General features: G+C 48.2%; 1 protein-coding gene across 2 annotated transcripts in view; it reads left to right on the top strand.

Moving 5' to 3' along the window:
- The window catches only part of MCC (MCC regulator of WNT signaling pathway), a 283,142-nt gene extending 264,736 nt beyond the window's left edge, over positions 1-18,406 (top strand). For both annotated transcript variants that reach the window (XM_082621909.1, XM_082621908.1), the window contains 2 exons: positions 14,247-14,369; positions 15,842-18,406. In XM_082621909.1, the coding sequence (XP_082478035.1) occupies positions 14,247-14,369; positions 15,842-16,022 (304 nt within the window). In that variant the 3' untranslated portion in view covers positions 16,023-18,406. The remainder of the gene's footprint in view (positions 1-14,246; positions 14,370-15,841) is intronic.
- The last annotated feature ends 589 nt before the right edge of the window (positions 18,407-18,995 follow it).

Here is an 18,995-nt window from a genome sequence, read left to right as displayed (position 1 = left end):
TTTTACTAAATGTTCAAAATCTACTGTAAATCTAGTAAATTTACACTTACAGCATGTCTCAGATTCAAACCAGTCAACATTTCCAGTGCTCAGTAGCTCACGTGGCCATGACTGCCCCATCGGATAGTGCAGTTCTGGGGAGGTTCTGCAGCTTTGTTTCCCAGCTCACTCATTTATTCCTTAGCTAGAGCCATCATGGCGTTTGGATGCTGTGTTGAGTTTATTTTGGTGATGAAACCTATCATCTCTTGTGTCATGATATGATACCTTCTTGCGTCTCTCTGAGGATATTTATTATACTTATTCTAAAATGTTATTTTGTCTACTGTATTAACTTTCCTCACATGTGAGTTTTTAAGGTTGAGTTTTGTGACTCTTTCTTGGCTTTGGCTCACAAGCTTGCCTTCTGGGCTTTCTATTCCTCCCGGCTGACAACTGGTCTCTAGGCCGCTATCTGACCCAAGTGTCTGGTCCCCTCCGGTTCTAATGGCCAGCACCTCTCACTGAAGCACCTCTGAATCCCTTTCTTCCTTTTTTAGCAGCTTGCTTCTGTGTGCATTTTGAGTTGTGGTTTCCTTTTTCAAGAAGAATAAAAATCTGCCTTTCCTTTTTTATGATTCCTGATGGTTTCTGGCAGACGAAGAGCACTCCTTAGTTTCCATCGTGCTTGAGGGGATTTGGGGTAGGAGGGGAAGGCTACAGTGTGTGCTCAGGCTGCTGTCTTGGTCCAGCCAGGGCTGTTTATCTTATAGTGTAGCCTCCAGGCTAAGGGTGGATTGCAGGCTGCCATGTGGCGAACCTCACTACCCTCCTGATTTACTCACTGCCACTCTTTGTCTTTCCTTCCAAGTTGTAATAGCTCAGTTTTTACATTGCCAGTGCCTCTGGCCATGTGGTTAAATGGTAATCGCTTTGCTTGAGGCAGGAAGAGAGAAGCTGCACAGAAAATGCCCTCAGCTAATCCTAATGACGTGATTGCGCCAGAAATTCGGGATGCCAACCACCCCCTGCTGCCAACAGGGAGCCATTTGGATATTGTATCTGTAAGCTAAGCCCCTGCATTCTTCCAGTTCCCCGAACCTCAGAGGCCTTGCTGGCACAAGCAGGATGCAGGTTCTGCTGACTAAGCATAAAGGGATTTCATTTGTTCTGTCAGTCACAATGGATTTCCAATAGCCAGCCTTAAGTTGCTTAGCATGGATTTCTAATCAAGCCCCAGATACATGGAGCCAAGAAAGAACCCACAGGGCTACAGGAAAAAGGAAAATAACATAATTATACTGTAAATATAGCTTAGAAAGTGGAATCGTCATTTCATGAGGATATATAATACAGACACCTAAAGGCTGAGGTTTGGGGATGTTTTTATTTTTAAAAATCCAGTGGAAACTACGACCTTCTTTGAAGGTATTAAATCACCGCCACACTAGTGGTTGAGTCAGTTGAGGGAACTTTCCCAGAATTTTCAGACATATTCCTACCTTGGAAAAGGATGGTTCTCAATACCAAAGCTGTGGGCCAGGGGAACCAGACTGAGAAGAGCAAGTGTGGCGAGGGGGATGGAGCAGAGGCTAGGCATGGTCTTTTCTGGAGGAGAGCCCCTAGGCATGCCAGTGACATTCCAGTCACTGGTCCTAGGTTCCCGCCCTGTCCCAGCCTGGTCTCCGCAACACCTACCCTGCCCTGCAACCCTGCTCTCTCGGTGTGTCTGCTCCCAACCCTCTTCTGTTTGGAGCAAAACCAGGCCTCCGTGCAGTCACACATTTACCGGCTACCTCCCATCTGGTCTGATTTCATTCCCTCCACTTCCATGGACGTTTATTGGCTCCGGGCTTGCCATAAAACCCCATCTGGATGACCAGGTTTTCCAGTCTTGCACATGAGGTTTTTCTTTATCAGGGCACCTTGTCTTTGCCGTTGTCTGCATAGGCTGCGTGCTACAAAACCCTTCTCCATCCCAGATCCCTCTCCTGCTCGTGGTCCTAGTAAAATTTAACTGAACCACCCAAGAAGTAAACTACACAAATGCGGTTAAGGAGAGGGAATTTTCAGAAATGAGTTTTCTTTGGACTTAACGCGGTATTCGTGTAGCGTGCCTTCAGGAGCCGAGCACAGCTGAGAGGAGCAGGCGGTTCCATCTTCGCCATGCTTAGAAAGCAGCGAGGGGCAGGTGGTGGTCTCCATATGATGCGGGAAGAGGCCGGGGCGGGGGTGGGGGGTGGGGAGAGACCAGCACTGCAAGGCCCAGCGGTTTCCCAAGGTCACACAGTGAGGCAGCCGGGAAATCGCAGGCCCCGCCCCCCGCGTCCCTGCCGGACCCCCGCGTGCTGGCAGAGGTTTGCTTACAGGTGAGTGTGAGTGAGCCCGCTCGTGTGGGCTCACCTACACCTGGACCCGGCGTAGTGTGCGTGGCCTGGGCGGAAGGGAACCCCTGTGCTCCTGGTACACAGCCGCCCATCTGTCCACCGAAGGCTGAGGGCACGTGAAGGTCTGGTGGTGAGGGCGGACTTCCTCAGACGCACAGAGCGCAGGTCGTTGCGGTTCAAAGGTAAGGATGCTGTGCCCCTCAGTGCTGAGGGACAGGGAGGAATCAGGAAAGGGCTGTGACGTGGTGAGCAGCAGCATGTAGCATCACCTCAGATGCTTCCACACCCCTGTCCCTGGGCCCCAAGGCAGGGCAGGACCAGCTCCAGCTCCCACCCAGGCACCGCAGAGGTCGGCCGCCCTGTCCCTGCAGGAGACTGTGCTCCTTTAGTCACAGGCCCGCCAGGGGCTCTGCTGAGCGCTTCGGGGCACTGGCAGCTGCCACCTGTGTCTGCAAGTGCCAGATGGTTCTATAAAACGCTAAGTGAAGGCAATCAACAAATCACAGCGGCCGCTCTGTCCAGGGACAGGATGCGCCCGACTCATCAGCAGAGAAGGGGCACTTAGACTTCCTTTCATCTCTCTGATGAGTTACGGGCGAGCCGCTGCTGCTGGGAGAGGGCTGTGTGTCAGATCCCTGTAAGGAGACATCGGGGGCAGGTGGGCCCCGACTGGTTAGGGTGGTCACAAGAGACCAGATCTGGAGGACGTGGATGTGCCCCTGTTGGGGGTGGAGCTGGGCCATCCAGGAAGATACACAAGGCGGCGTCTCGGAGTTCAAAGAGACGGAGTGGGAACTCCCCAGTCAGCCCTGGCCCGTGGGCCTCCACCGCTGGCTGAATTACTCCTAATGGAAGGGACTCCAGATGACACATGAACCCGCAGCGCTGACACAGAAGCCAAGCAAAGAACATGTTTCAAAGCAAGGAAGCGACCACTTCAGGTTGGGGTGGGTTAAGAAGGGGAAAGGCAAGAAGCGAAGACAGCTGGTGGGAGAAGGTCGCTGTGCAGAGAGGGAACTCTGGGGGAACTCTGTCTAAGAAGGAGACCCCGGAGCGCATCGGTGTGCGCCTGAGGATGACCCCGTAAGAGAGGGCTCTCTCAGGGTCACAGAGTAACTTTACAGGATGCAGATCTGATGGTACCCTCACACTCGTGTTCCTCTGCTGTGTAACAAAGTACCACAAGCTTTGCAGCTTAAACAATGCCCATTCATTAGCTCACAGTTTCTGTGGGTCAGCAGGGCAGCATGACTGGCTTCTCTGCTTAGGGTCTTACAAGGCTGCAGTCAAGGCGTCATCCAGGGCCCTGTTCTTATCTGGAGGCTCTTGGGAGGAATCTGCTTCAAAGCTCGTTCTGCCTGTTGGCAGAAGTCAGCTCCTGGCGGTTGTAGGGCTAACACCCCCATTTTCTTGGGGCTCTTGGCCAGGGGTAACTCCTAGAGGCCTCTAGAACTCCTTCTGCACAGACTTCCTGGTCCTCAAAGCAGCAAACACCTCCCTCTCATCACATCCCATCCCTACTTCAAATCTCTTTCCAGGAAGAGCCCAGTCCTTTTTAAGGGCTCACCTAAGTCCGCCAGGTCTACCCAGAATCATCTTATCCTAAGATCAGCTCTTTGGGACTTTAATTACATCTGCAGAATTCCCTCACAGCAGCACCTGGATGAATGAATAACTGGGAGGTGTGTGTATCCTAAGGGGCCAAAATCTCAGAGGCCATTTTAGAACTCTGCCTACCACACCTCATTACCTAAGACCTTCCAGTGACTCCGGCTGTCTGTGTCTAAGCTCCTTCGCAAGTGTGTGATGTGACCCCTGCCTGCTTCTCCACCCTTGCCCTATCACATGCCCCCTCCCACCCTGAGCCACACCAGGCCGCCCGCCCTCTCTGTGCCTCTGGGGCTTCAGTGCTGCTGCTACCTCTGACCTCACACCACCAAAGCCCAGGTCCCAGGCACGCACAGCACTGTGCCTCTTCCCTGTCTATAAAATGTGTTTATTTTTTGGTTCTAGTGAGCCCTGATTTCGTTCTATCAGAGAACACATCATTGCTTTGTTTCTTACATGCCTGCCTCTTCTTCCCCTGCTTCACCTTCCGCTGCCTGCAGGAGAGTCCCTTGGTGGGGGCAGGGGTCATGACTTACCCAGCTGTACGACTCTGGTGACTTTGTTCCTTCTAAATGATCCCTCAGTGATCTCAGCCGCATTTCTCTCTGCCCACTGGACATCTCCCCCGAATATCAGGCTAGAGCCTTAAAACACACCATGTCTAAAACAGAAATTATAATCCTGTTTCCTCCTGCCCTTTGAAATGGGCCTCTTTTCAGAATTCCTATTTATATTAAAAAAAGTAAATTCTTCCAGTGATCTAGGATTATAATTTTCAAGTCTCCTATCTCTGTCTCTTGTCTGCAGATTGTATTGTTTTTTTCCGTTAGAATCCCATCCATCCCATGCCATTTGCACTGCCTTCTCCTGAGTTTAGCCCTCAATCCCTCAGAACTCAGTAGCATCCCGATGGGTCATTCTGCCATTAGTCTCACCTTGTGTTCTGCCACCAAAACTACCTTAAAACACACTTCTGATCATGCTGCTCTGCAGGTACACCTTCAGTGGCTTGGCCTGCAAGATCATCTGTAGGTCCCTAACTTAACTTCCTAGCCCATATTTCAAATGTTTCCCTACATGTAACCTGCGGTCCAGATTCATCTGGGCAGTTCATCTTTCCGAGAGCATGCCCTTTGCTTTATCCCCCCACCCTGCCCCATCTCTCTCAACCTGGGGACCCCTCCTCTTCATCCCCTCCCGTAGGACACTCATCTTCCGGAAGCTTCCTGTGTCACCTCTTCTCTGCGCCCCTGATGGTACAGACCACTCAACGTCCATCGGTGCCCGCAGAGCACGTGGTTGTCAGAGGGCCTTAGAACAAGCCACAGCAAGCCTCCTTGAGTTCAGATCCATGTCCGAGTTCCAAAAATATCTGCCCAGCTCTAGAAATCTTCCGGATTGGTAGGAAAGAACAACTGTCCATGAAAGGAAAGAAGATGGCACTGATTGACCCCGATTTCAGCAGCTATGGATTAATACTGTTTTTGAGCCGTACACATAGTGGATTGAAATGAAGAGGGAACTGGTTGGAGTCCTTTAAAGAGGGAGACCCCACTGAGCAAACAAGCAGCAGAATCTTCACCACTTTATTAGTAGGACCATTATTTTTAAAGGTGCTGTTTTATTAAACTTGCACTTGCTGATTCTTCCTATGTGGCTGATTTATAAGAGCAGTCAGGCAGTGGAAGTTGTGCTCAGAATTCCATAAATGCACAGGGGTCTGCAGGACGTTAATGGAATACAAAGTGCACCTGTGAGTTCATTATCATGTCAACAAACGGCTGAGGTCCAGAGCCGGCCTCAGAGGGCACCGGGAAAGACCAGTGCTCATCCTGGGGGTTGAGGTAGGCGTTGCTTGGATAACTGGGATTTCTTTGTATCCCTGTCATTCCCCCCACGTTCCAAAAGCTCAGAGAAAAGGCCTTGCCCTGGATCGCATAAAGGCAGAGTGATGGAGAACATCGAAGCACCCTGTAGCATGGGCAAGGCAGCAGCGTGCAGATGTGCAAGAAACGTGGTCGTAGGGAGGTCTGGGCCGTCATCTTGTGACTACTCCTGGCACACTCACCCCAGCACAACACCTGTAGAACATGATTATCTGGGACACCCCCTCCTTAGTTCCACAGGCCTGGGCTCTTCACCAGAGAGCTGTCTGCTCGGTCTCCTGCCCCCTGTCTGCTCGTTGTGAATCAGCATACTTCAAGATGCTGAAGGGCAGGCTCGCAGACAGACCCCTGGGTGCATCCCAGCTCCGCAGGCGCACCTGGCGAGTCTGTTCACTGTGCCTCAAGTGCCTCATCTAGAAAACTAGAATAATAATAGAGCACTGACCTCCAAGGCTTGTGGTGAGAAGTAACTTCCTCTTTGTAAAGGACTTAGAGCTGTTACTGCTGGCTGGATTTTCTAAAAGAAGTAGTTATAGACTGTCACGGCTACCATGAAGGAAAGAAATAGGGTCATAGTCTCTGCGGAGATTTTTTTTTTTCCCCAACAAAGTAAATATAGGTTGCAGTGAATAATGGGGAAGTGACAGGGTGCTGGGATGTCATTACCCTGGGACATTCATTTAGATGGGTGGTCAGGGTAGGCTGCTCTGAGGAGGTGATATTTAAGCTGAGATGAGAAGGAGGAAAAGTAGCCATGGGGAGGAAGTTCATCCCAAGCAGAGGGGACTGACTGCACGGGGTTCCGTCCTGGGAAGAAGCTTGGTGTGTGCTAAGAATGGATAGGATTCCAGGGTGCGAGGGGGAGGGCGATACCAAAGGCTGGGTCAGGCAGGGCCTTTAGTCAGAGTAACCATGGACTTTATTCCAAGTGCAGGGCAATAAATACGATCTGAGTTGTCATATTAAAAACTTCCTCTGGCCACTCTGTGAAAGCTAGATTCCGGGGTACAAAGGTGAAGCAGAAACACCAATGAGGAGGCTCCGGTGGTTGTCCAGGAGAGAAATGATGGCACCTTGGGCCTGGGTGGTGGCAGGAATGGCACCCATTTGGTAGGTGGGGTTTGCTGCTGAGCGAACGTGGAGGACGAGGCAAAGGGAGGGTCAAGGCTGACTGAAGACGGGTGTCAGCAACTGGGTGAATGGCCTTGCCGGCCTCTGACAAGCGAGGAAGCGCGGGTCGGGGAGGCCGTCTCAGAATGTCTGCTTTGGACACGCTGAACTGAAGATGCCTGTTAGGTAGAGATGTTACAAGGACAAGTCCAGAGCTCCGGGGAAAGGCCTGAAGATTTAGAAGTTTTTAGCATGTAGGTAGTTTCTAGGAAAATAAATGCGAATGGAGAGAATCAAGTCAAGAAAGGGTGGGGTAGGGCTTCCCTGGTGGCACAGTGGTTGAGAGTCCGCCTGCCGACGCAGGGGACACGGGTTCGTGCCCCGGTCCGGGAAGATCCCCCACATGCTGCGGAGCAGCTGGGCCCGTGAGCCATGGCCGCTGAGCCTGCGCGTTCAGAGCCTGTGCTCCACAACGAGAGAGGCCACAATAGTGAGAGGCCTGCGTAGCGAAAAAAAAAGAAGAAAAAAAAGAAAGGGTGGGGTACAAAATAGGGTCCAGGCCCAAGTCCTAAATACTCCCAGCACGTAGAGGTGGAGGAGAGGATGAGGAACCAGGGCAGAAGACGGCACGGACAGCTGGGGAAGTGGGATGAAATCCAGGCGCCCGGGGAAGAGGAGAAGGTGCCGACAGGTAAGATCAGGCCAGCGGGGGACCCCTGGATGTGTCAATGCCCAGATCATCGTTGGCCTCGTGAGCAGTTTCCGTGGAGACGGAAGCCTGATAATGGAAGGTGGGGAAGAGGAACCACATAGGCGGACCGTTCTCTCTCGTTGTCTAATTCCATATAATGAGCAATTACAAAGAAATTCCAGGCCCTGTGGCTGCGACTCCCTGCGGTTTGGTCTGATTACAGCTCCTCTGGAAGGTTTCCTGGCTGGTGCAGCCACTGCCCACCTCATCAGGCCCGGGCTCTTGGCCTGCGTCCCCAGCCTCCTCATTTGGACTTAGTGATTAAAGCACTGCGGCTGGCCTTTTTCTTTGCGGGAGAATGCGGCCTCCTCCCTGATGGCCCCGAGAATCCTGCTTCCAGACCCCCGGGCACACTGACAGCCTCACTGCAGAGGCCTGCGAGGCCGTCCCCTGCCCAGGCTGCCCGCCTGGATTTTCTCGTCACCAGCAAACTCCCACTGTGAGTCTGCCTCTCACTTCCCCTGTGTGTATGCCACTGCTGACGATTACGCTTCAGTTAAAAATAAAAAGCACTTCCGGCTGCGTGGCTAAAGTAAGATTCGGAGGACCTTTTGTGACCAAAGGTGAACCTGGGGATGGGGCGGAACCTGTAAGCGAAACCCCCGTGTGTGCTGGGGGCTGTGGGTCTGCGTGGTGAGAGCAGGAGCCAGGATCGTCTGCTTGCTGCTGTGGGTGCATATTCCTGAGGGTCTGTATTACTGAGTGTGAAGACACAAGGAAGGGATTACACAGTTCTGGTCGTTCCGGAAAACACCGTGTGAACACATGACCATGGAGGGGCAAGTGGAACATGTAGTGTTTAATTTGTACTTTCTCATCTGTGTGGAGCCTATGAAAGTGTTCCTTTTAGCCTTATTACCTAGACAAACCATAGAAATTCTTTCTGAACTGAAAGCCAAGCAAATTTGACTCAGAAGTTAGAAGGAACAGGAAATGAATGGTTGAGGTTCCAAAGTGACTTGGATTAGCAGGTTTATGGCTCTCAGTGTTTTTCAGGTCATCCTTTGAAAATCAGAGGAAAGCTGTGGTCTTCAGAAAAGTAGAACCGTGCGTGTAATTTTGCATAAAAGTTCAGAGAGTTCAAGACCACATGAAGCTCATTTGTAGACCCAGGTAAATAGCACTGCTGCCTTACCAGAGTTTCCCAAATTTGCACAATAATAAGAATCACCTGAGGCATTCTTTTTTATTGAGGTATAATAGACATATAACATTATATTAGCTTCTGGTGTACAACGTGATGATTCAATATTTGTATGTATTGCAAAATGATCACCATAATAAGTCTAGTTAACATTTGTCACCATAGTTCCCAAAAAAATTTCTTACTTGTAATAACTTTTAAGATCTCTCTCAGCACCTTTCAGATATGCAGTCCAGTAATATTAAGTATAGTCACCATGCTGTACATTACATCCTCGGGACTTATTTATGTTATAACTGGAAGGTTGTACCTTTTAACCCCCTTCACCCATTTCGCCTGCCCCCAGCCCCACCTCTGGCAGCCATCAGTCTGTTCTGTATATCTATGAGCTTGCTTTCTGTTTATTTATTTATTTATTTATTTATTTATTTATTTATTTTTTGCGGTACGCGGGCCTCTCACTGCTGTGGCCTTTCCCGTTGCGGAGCACAGGCTCCGGACGCGCAGGCTCAGCGGCCATGGCTCACGGGCCCAGCCGCTCTGCGGCATGTGGGATCCTTCCGGACAGGGGCACGAACCAGCGTTCCCTGCATCGGCAGGTGGACTCTCAACCACTGCGCCACCAGGGAAGCCCGCTTTTTGTTTTTTTAGATTCCACATACAAATGAGATCATATAGTATTTGGCTTTGTCTTATTTCACTTAGCATAATACCATCAAAGTCCATCCATGTTGTTGCAAATGGCAAAATTTCACTTTTTTATGGCCGAATAATATTCCATTGTATATGTATCCCACATCTTTATCCATTTATACACCGATGGGCACTTGGGTTGTTTTCATATCTTGGCTATTGTAAATAGTGCTGCAGTGAACATGGGGGTGCAGATATCTTTTCAGGGTGGGGATTTCATTTCCTTTGGATAAATACCCAGAAGTGGAATTGCTGGATCATATGTTAGTTCTATTTTTAATTTTTTGAGGAACTTCCATTCTGTTTTGCATAGTGGCTACACCAGTTTACATTCCCACCAACAGTACACAGGGTTCCCTTTCTTTGCATCCTCACCAACATTTGTTATTTCTTGTCTTTTTTACAGTAACCATTCTGACAGGTATGAGGCAATATCTCATTGTCATTTTGATTTGCATTCCCCTGATGATTAGTGATGTCAAGCATCTTTTCATATGCCTGTTAGCCATCTGTTTGTCTTCTTTGGAAAAATGTCTATTTAGATCTTCTCTCTTCTGTTTTTTTTTTTTTAATTTTCTCTTTCATTCAAACCCTGGCTTCTGCTCATTTTTTAATCAGGTTGTTTTTTCCCTATTGGGTTGTATGGATTCTTTATATATTTTGGGTACTAACCCCTTACTAGATACATGATTTGTAAACATTTTCTCCCATTCAGTAGGTTGCCCTTTCATTTTGTGGTTTCCTTTGATGTGCAGAATTTTAGTTCAATGTAGTCCCATTTATTTATTTTTGCTTTTGTTGCCTTTGCTTTTGGTGTCAGATTCAAAAAATCATCACCAAGATTGATGTCAAGCAGCTTACTGCCTGTGTTTTCTCTAGGAAGGAGTTTGATGGCTTCAGGCCTTACCAGGTCTTTAATCCATTTTGAGTTAATTTTTGTGTATGGTGTAAGACAGTGATCCAGTTTCATTCCCTTGCATGTAGCTGTCCAGTTCTCCCAAGATGTCCTTTCCCCATTACACACACACACACACACACACACACACACACACACACACACTTGGTTCCTTTATCATAATTGGGCTCTCTATTCTGTTGTATTGATCATGTGTCTCTTTTTATGCCAATACCATGCTGTTTTAGTCACCTGGAGCACTTCTTTTTTTTTTTTTTTTAAATAAGTTTATTTATTTATTTACTTATGGCTGTGTTGGGTCTTCGTTGCTGTGTGTGGGCTTCTCATTGTGGTGGCTTCTCTTGTTGCAGAGCATGGGCTGTAGGCGCGTGGGCTTTAGTAGTTGCAGCACACGGGCTCAATAGTTGTGGCTCACAGGCTTAGTTGCTCTGCGGCATGTGGGATCTTCCCGGACCAGGGCTCGAACCTGTGTCCCCTGAATTGGCAGGAGGATTCTTAACCACTGTGCCACCAGGGAAGCCCTGGAGCACTTCTTGAAACTACACTTCCTGGGTCTCAACCCAAACCTACTGAATCAGAATCCAGGGATACCCCTGGTACTGTTACTATAAACAAATGCTCTAGAGCAGCACTGTCCGTTAGTAACATCACATGAGCCACAAAGGCAAGCCATGATGTGTGTAACTATATTTTCTAGTAGCTACGTTAAAAAACTGTAAAAGGGAAATTAACATATTTAGCCCAGTGTATCTAAAATATTATCATTTCAACATATAATCAATGCTTTTTCAGTTATTTTACCTTCTTTTTTTCATATTAAGTCTTCAAATTCCAGTGTGTATTGTACACTTACAGCACATCTCAGTTCAGACTGGCCGAGTTTCAAGTGCCCAAATGGCCTCCTGACGCCTCTAGGCTGCGTGTGGGAAGCGGCCCTAGAGTTGCTACTGCACAGGGGTTTAGCGTTTGTCCAGACAAGCGACACCAGAGGCGTGACTCTTACTGCGGGCGTCTGCCTTGCTCAAACAAAAACAGGTATAAAGTAACTCACATTTTAGGTTTAAGTTTGGGGTTTAGCCTGTCTTTATAGCTTTAAATAAATCAGCATCATGGTTTTCTACCCTGCTGTTTGGACAGCAGTTCACTCCCATCTCCCTCCCTTCCGGAGGCCTAAGGGGTTCTGGGGACAGTTCTCAGCTCCAGAGATGGCTTCCCACTCCCAGCCCTGTCCCCATCTCCCTTCACCCCCAGCCAGGGTTGGGCAGGGTCTATGAGGGCCTCTCTTGCCGTCCTGGGTTCCATCCTCCATTGGAGTCTGCCAGTTCTGGAAGGTTCCCTCCAGTCCCCAGGGGCCTGGGCCCTTCGTTTTGCGGGAGCTGGGATTTGCACACTCGCCCTTTGGGGTTGGGACAGGGATGTGGATGTAATTAGGGGGTGGGGAAGAAGCCATATTGCTCCAGGCAGTTTTATGTTGTGAATTTGAATTCATGGTTAGATTTTAAATTCTCTTCGTAATTTTCTTCTTTCCTTTTGCACTATTAATCGACTTAAAAGAATTTGAAACAGTAACAAAATGTAAAACAAATAACCCTTCCCTATTCTTTGTAGCCAGAGGGAAGAGGGGAGAAATCTTTCATGCTCTCCTAACTTTTCCTCAGCTGACGGAAGGCTGCCTGCAAGGCTGAGGGGATGGGCTGGGGAAGGAGGGAGAAGCCGCCCTCCTGAGATGCCATTATCACTTCTGGTAGGAAATGGTGCCACTCTGGGATTCCAGTGGGAAATGCAGCCAGATCTGAGATTTCCTGGTGGCCGCTAGCGCCCAGGAGAAACCTCAGCAACCAGGAGGCACTAGCTGGAAGGCTCTTCGGGGGCTCCAGCTCCCTTAGGGCTGGTGGGAGGAAGTCACTGGGGGCTATGCACACTTATCCTCACTCACAGAAGCAGGCCTGGAGTTTTGTGTTGCAATTCCTTTCTTCATTAATGAATTTGGAAAGCTGAAACTGCACTTAGAGTAGCTGGAAGCAGAAATGTTAAAAGATTGGATACTTGAAAAGCCAGGAGGGGAGAACCAGGGCTGAACCACTGAGCACCTGAGAGTCCTCCCCTTGAAGGTCACCCCCCAGGCCCATCCTACAGGAAGCACAACTGAGACTCCGCACACACTTTACAAAAACACCCAAAATTATAAACACTTAAAGCAACTCGAAATGAGTCAGGTGAAAGCGGTGAGTCAGTGAAAGCATCCCGTCATCCCCCTTCCGGGAGTTCAGCACTGTTGAGTGTTTAGCCTTAGTCAGTCACTACAGCATATCAGCTATTCACGCATTTTTGGTTGTTTTTGCAAACATGACATCCAATAGAACTCACCCTTTTCACTTGACAGTGTATCAGCTTCTCTTCCATTCCAGTGCACGTCAGTCTGCATGTTTTATTAACAGGGTAGAGCATTTCAAGAGAACCACTAGGAGACCTTGAGTGACTTAACCAGCCCCCTGGTTGTTTCCCATTCTTAAGCTTATAATAACCAGAGCTGAAGTGAATCCAACTGTAATCGCATGTATAGGAACCTACACTCATACTGTTTCTGTAAGAAAAATTCCTATAAAGTTTCTTAGTCAAGGGATGGGTTCATTTTTTATTTTGCTAGATGCTGGCAAATGCCTTCCAGAACCATCATGCTAATTTACATTTCTCATACACTCATGAGTTGTTTTTAGAGGAATTTCTTCCATAAGTCCTGGTTACTCGGTATGCTCCAAGGTATCCCATACCTTAAGTGGCCTGTTTTAACAACTGTTGTCACTGTGAAGCTATCCGCTAGCATGGCGCTCGGCACTGGGGATACATCGGGGAAGAAACCAAATAAGGTCCTTGCCGCCCTAGGGCCTGCATGCTGGTGGGGGAGTCTGCTGAGCAGGTTACAGCCGACTGTGCTGAGCGTGCCATGTGCGACAGAACAGAGTGGCACCGTGCCGGTGATGGGGACCTCAGGAGGGAGGAGGGCGGTCGGTAACGCCTCCCTGCCCAGGTCTGTGCTCTCATGGGAATTAGAGGAAGGCAGTAAGCTGACTGGACACCAAAAACCTCCTAAGTCACTTGGCTTGGGTCCCTGCAGTAGTAAAGACCCAATGGAACTTGAAGCCAGGGACTGGGGGAGTCGAATGAGCGCGAATATAACTTCCGTACTTGAAATGTGATCAAGAACCTGCAAAATGATAATAATACCAATTCTCCCTCTACCACGACCACACCTTTTTTTATTTTGCCTGGTAGGATCATGTTGATTTCATTGAGAAGGGACTCATCCCAGGTAGGCACCCAGACCAGGTTTATACTCTTGGATCCCCGCATGGTTCAGATGCTTAGCACACTTGGAAAAGAGCACAGAGACCAGAACAGGGGTTTGTGGTCAGACTGCACTCTGCTTGCTGAGCATCTGGTCCGCCCACAGCAAGAAGGAACTTCTCCGTGAGCTTAGTTTCCCCATCTGGAAGACGAGAAACAACTTCCTGTCCTGTTCCTTTGCAACACGCACTTAGATCTCTAAAGGGCCCTTATCATTAAAAGCAGACTCCAGCGGGCCTTCGAGACTGCAGTGGTGAGGTGTTCGGGCTCTGCAGAGGGGTGCTCTTGTGCTCTCTAGTGTCTCCCCTTTGGTCTGTACTCCTGCCTTTGGACTTGGCAGGCTAAGCCCTCCTCCTCTCTGCCAGGGCAGCAGCCATCTCCATTCTCTCACGTTACTCACAGCATGCTGCATCTCTCCTTGATACAGAGAAAAGAAGTTAAAGGCCAGAGTTCAAGAGTTGGTGAGTGCCTTGGAAAGACTCACCAAGAGCAGTGAAATCCGACACCAGCAATCAGCGGAGTTCGTTAATGACCTAAAGCGAGCCAACAGGTAAATTCTCGTTCGTAATCCACAGTAGTACTTGGACTCATACACCAGGGAGAACGTTTCCATAATTGCTGGAAATCAACTGTAGAGAACAGTGAATCCTCAGCTGTCTCCCTTAGAGCCTGACCTTCCCTAGGGTATTACTTCCCAGTGTTCCACAGAAACCTAGGAAATGCTCCGTAAGGACACGTCCTTGGGTTGGATGTGTCTGGGAGATGCAGCAGACTGTGGTCCCTTCCTAACACTTCATATAGGAAAGGTTCTGAGAAGTCATTCAGTTAAAAAAAAAAAAATCAGCCTATGTTTAAGCCAAGTTTTCCAAGCAAAATTGGCTACACAACTTTTTTTTGAGCAGCATTCAGAAATCGGGGGGAACATGTTAGGGAGCATTGCTCTAACACAGCAGCCTCGAACTTTTTGGGCTCGTGACCCCTGTAAAAAAGGACCTCAAAGAGTTTTGTTCTTAAAAATTGTCTTGATAAACTTCATTTGAGAAACTAAAACAAATTTTAAGTTTTTATTTATTTACAAAAAAACCCCACAACTCACTACATATAATACAAATGGCATTTATTTTAAAAATTACTATTTTCCAAAAAATAATTAAGAGTGGCACTGTTTCTACAATTTTACAAATATCTTTAATGTTTGGTTTAATTTGGGACAGCTAGATTCTCACATCTGCTTCTCCAGGCAATATGTTGTTTTGAAACATACTGAGGAAACCCAGCTTCATGTACATCTGTAGTTAGAAAATAAAGGACCTCACAGATTTCCCTTGAGAGGGCTTTGGGAATACTGGGGGTTGGTTCTCAGACTACACTTTGAGAACCTAACAGTATATGGAAGGGATCTGGGGTGCTGTTTTGGACCAGGGAGAGTATGGGGACTTTCCTAGCTCTGGGCTCAGCCCCTGCCCTCTTTCCCCAGAGGCCTGTGTCCTGTGTTTGGCTGGCAGCATTAGCTTATGGCCTGTGTGCTCTGAATCCCATCAGCCCAAAGCATAAAAGGAAACAGTTGGTGCCTCTCTGTCCTCATCCTAGGTGAGGTGACTTAGACTGCAGTGTGTGAGGAACTCTCTCCTACAACTGCCACTTGAGCATGCTGCAAGCAGCCATGGAACAGCAAGTAGATCCACTATTTGTATTTCCATGACAGATTTCTGGAGTTCAGCTACCTTTTCTGCTCATCTGTTTTGGATGTGGCCAGTCTGGATTGTTGGTTTAAACCCCTCCCAATACGTTAGCGACAAGCCTCTAGCAATCAGGCTGAATGAATCGTGGTTAAGTCAATACACGAGAGGCAGTGAGTGTTGAAATACTAACCACTTGATTTCAAATTCTTACTGAAGAGGCTGAGTGTCCTCTGTTTGGAGTGGTACTTACTGGACCAGGTTACCCAGTGGGCAGGACAGTGTGCATCTCAGTGCTACTTAGGATAAATCTTCATTCTCATTTCCTTCTGTTCCCACATAGCAACCTGGTGGCTGCCTATGAGAAAGCAAAGAAGAAGCATCAAAACAAACTGAAGAAGCTGGAGTCTCAGATGATGGCCATGGTGGAGAGACATGAGACCCAAGTGAGGATGCTCAAGCAAAGAATAGCTCTGCTGGAGGAGGAGAACTCAAGGCCTCACACCAATGAAACTTCACTTTAACTGGCACTCAGGCTCCACAGTTCTGTCCGTGGAGGCTAAAGTCTAGCAGGTCGCTGAGGAGAGAGGGGCCCCAGAGGACAGAGTAACCTGTTGGGAGAAGGAGAAAAGGGAAGGTTGGCAGGTAGGTCAGCACTTGGACAATGGAGTGCCCTGAACTCAGCCCTGGAGCGAGTGGCCCTGGGACGCGGTGTAGACTGTATCCAGAGGATCCTGCCCCTCCCCTCCTGGGCTGTGGACAGCGTGGGAACCCCTGCCGTGTGTGCCGGCTCCGCAGGTCTTGCTTCTGCTTTCAGCACTGGCTCTATCACTCTCCCACCTTTCTGTTCTGGAACTTGTGCATTGGTGGTATAATCCAGGCATCATCAGTTCCAAGATTTGCCATTCTTTTTTTCTCTTTTTGGTGGACAGCAGCCTTATCTCTGACATCCCTAATTTCTCCTCTTTCCTTCTCCTTCAGGGGAAAACTGCTGGGGGGGGGGGCGGGGCAGGGGGTGCAGAGACAGTGCTCAGCATCTAGAAGAGCTGCTGCTTTGTTTATTGCAACCAGGCTTTGGTTTTCAAGTCCCAGGTATCAACATTTAAGACACAGGCTGTCACTCAGAGGTGTTCTGGGAGGTCAAGCACAGGCAGATGGCACACAGGTGTTCCTTACTGTCCCAGATATGTTGAAGCTACAGGTAGAGCAGTTGGGTCTGAACAACTCTGTGGGAGAATGAGAACTTCCTTCACCTCTCACTGTGAAAGCAGGGCTGGGCAGGGAGCTCTCTTTAGACAGGTTTCCCCGTCCTGGTGGAGCCTTATTAACAGCCAAGGCTTGGAGCTGAGAGGATCCCGTTGATACGTGTAAGGGAACTAAACTGTTGGCAGGAGCAGAGACGCATTAGTACTTTCCAGCACCCCAGGGCACTACATAATTGCTGTTCTACACGAGTCAAAGCTCATCCACATGAACATGGAGTTAGCTCTGGACCTGCCTCTATTTCTCTAAGGGCAAAAGGCAGGATGCTGAGTAGATAATGTTTTGCGGGCTACACTCCTCCTCTTACAAAGGGCAGGGGGTGAGGGAAGGGTCGTTGAGGCCTCCTTTTATCCCCCAGAGACACGGTGATGGGTAGCATATGGTGTTTCAACAGGGGAAATTTCAAGCAAAATGCTGACGGGACTGGGCAGGAACAAAGTACCTGAATTCTTTCAGGAAGGTCTTCCATTTTAAAATCAATTCTTCATCCCTTTTCTACTATAACCTTCCCTGTTGCACCTTCCACTTTTTTCAGTTCTTCTGTCGCTGCCGTACGCTGACTGATACATCTTAAAGGACCACTTGCCATTTATTCTGTAGCACCTGAAGACCCACCTGAAGTCACCTATGAGAAATATGCCCAGTGCCACAGTTCACTATGTTTTGCTTATGACCAGGTCACTGCATTCACTACCCCGTGTCCATGAGCTGCTTTCAAAGGGCATGACACAAGTTCCTCAGCCTTCTGCACAATGGGGCAGGACACTCTAGCCACCACCTTGGAAGGCAGAGCAGTTCTATCCCAAAGCAACTACCCTTCTTTCTCAGGCCAGCAGTGAGGCTGCCCCATATTTAAAAAAAATCAACTGGTACCAGTGTGAAAGGCCCAGCTTTTGGATGCTGTGAAAGTACCCACTGGCTTCTGTTTCTATAAAATTCAGGTAAATTTGTTTCCTTGGAATCAGGTAAACTTGGTTCTTGTGACATTAAGTCAATTTTTACTCTTCGGATAGTTTCATTTTTTTACAAGGAAAATGATATGGCTGAAAAGTGTGTGCAAAAAAAGGTGTAACAGATGAAATCACGGTTTTCCCCATTTTTCCCACATGCCCAGGGAAAACGTCCTCCCTAAGCAAACCGGACTGTGCAAAGCGGGGAACCATTCACGGCTTTCTCTTGTGTGATTGAACAGGCATCAAAACAGACGGATGGTTTTCATTTTCACCAACACTAAAAAGTGTAGCTGATGCAGGACCTCTGTCTACCATTCTTGTTGCGCCAAGTGAAAATAGAACCTGCTCTTCTAGGGTCATGGAACTCCTCCAGACCTGGGAAGTCTCAGCTCCTACATTATGAGCCCCAGTATTACTGATCCTACTTGGCCTCATTTTGAGTTTATATTTCAGCATAATACTTTCAGATATATGGTGGTTGGGTGAAAACTATTTCCCTGGCAAAACTGTTACTTTTATAAATGCGTAGAATAAAAGCTATTAAATAGTTGATTACCTTTCCTTATATTTTTCACATACTCCCCTAAGACACAGTCCTTGTTGAAGGTGAACCTACGGGCACTTGGTTATTATGTTAATTGCAGGGCTTACTAAAACCGCATTGATTAAATAAATGATTACAGGTGCCTGGATCATTTTCTTTTTTTATAACATGAATTTTTCTTTCTAAATAGGAGCTGGTTTATATTAACATCTCCATCAGAGGTAAACAGTGATCCTGATTATAACTTGTACAAGGTTAAAAATGTTCAGACTTTCATATGTTTGTCTTAATCCTCAGTGGTTAACCCTTTTAGGCAGTCACCTTCGCTGTTCAGAGTTGTCTCTGGCTCTTAGAGAAATAGGCATGAGAAGAAAGGACCCATTTCAGAGTTCCCCTGGAGTATAATTTCCCACTACTACACTGAGGCAAAACTCTCAAGTAAAAGAGACTTCTGTCTGTTGCTGGAGTGCCATCAACACGTGCACCTACCAACGGGATCCGATGTTCTGCCGGCCCCATGTGCACCAGCTACCAAAACTGCCATGGAATTGTAGGCGGTAAGACTCCCTTTTGAGATTTACACCAAAAGCTACTGATAACTATGTATCTTATGTGATCAGACAGTTGGGATTTATCACGTCCTCCCTACCTCACAGGTACACTAGATGTTGTATCACTGCCAATGCAGATAACTGACTGTTGCATATTCACTCTCATCTGCTGGCATGTCAGGTTTC

Source organism: Mesoplodon mirus (assembly GCF_964341445.2).
Source record: "Mesoplodon mirus genome assembly, chromosome: 5".
NCBI lineage: Eukaryota > Metazoa > Chordata > Mammalia > Artiodactyla > Ziphiidae > Mesoplodon > Mesoplodon mirus.
The sequence above is the reverse complement of the archived record's forward strand: the minus strand, read 5'-3'. Positions and strand labels throughout refer to the sequence as shown.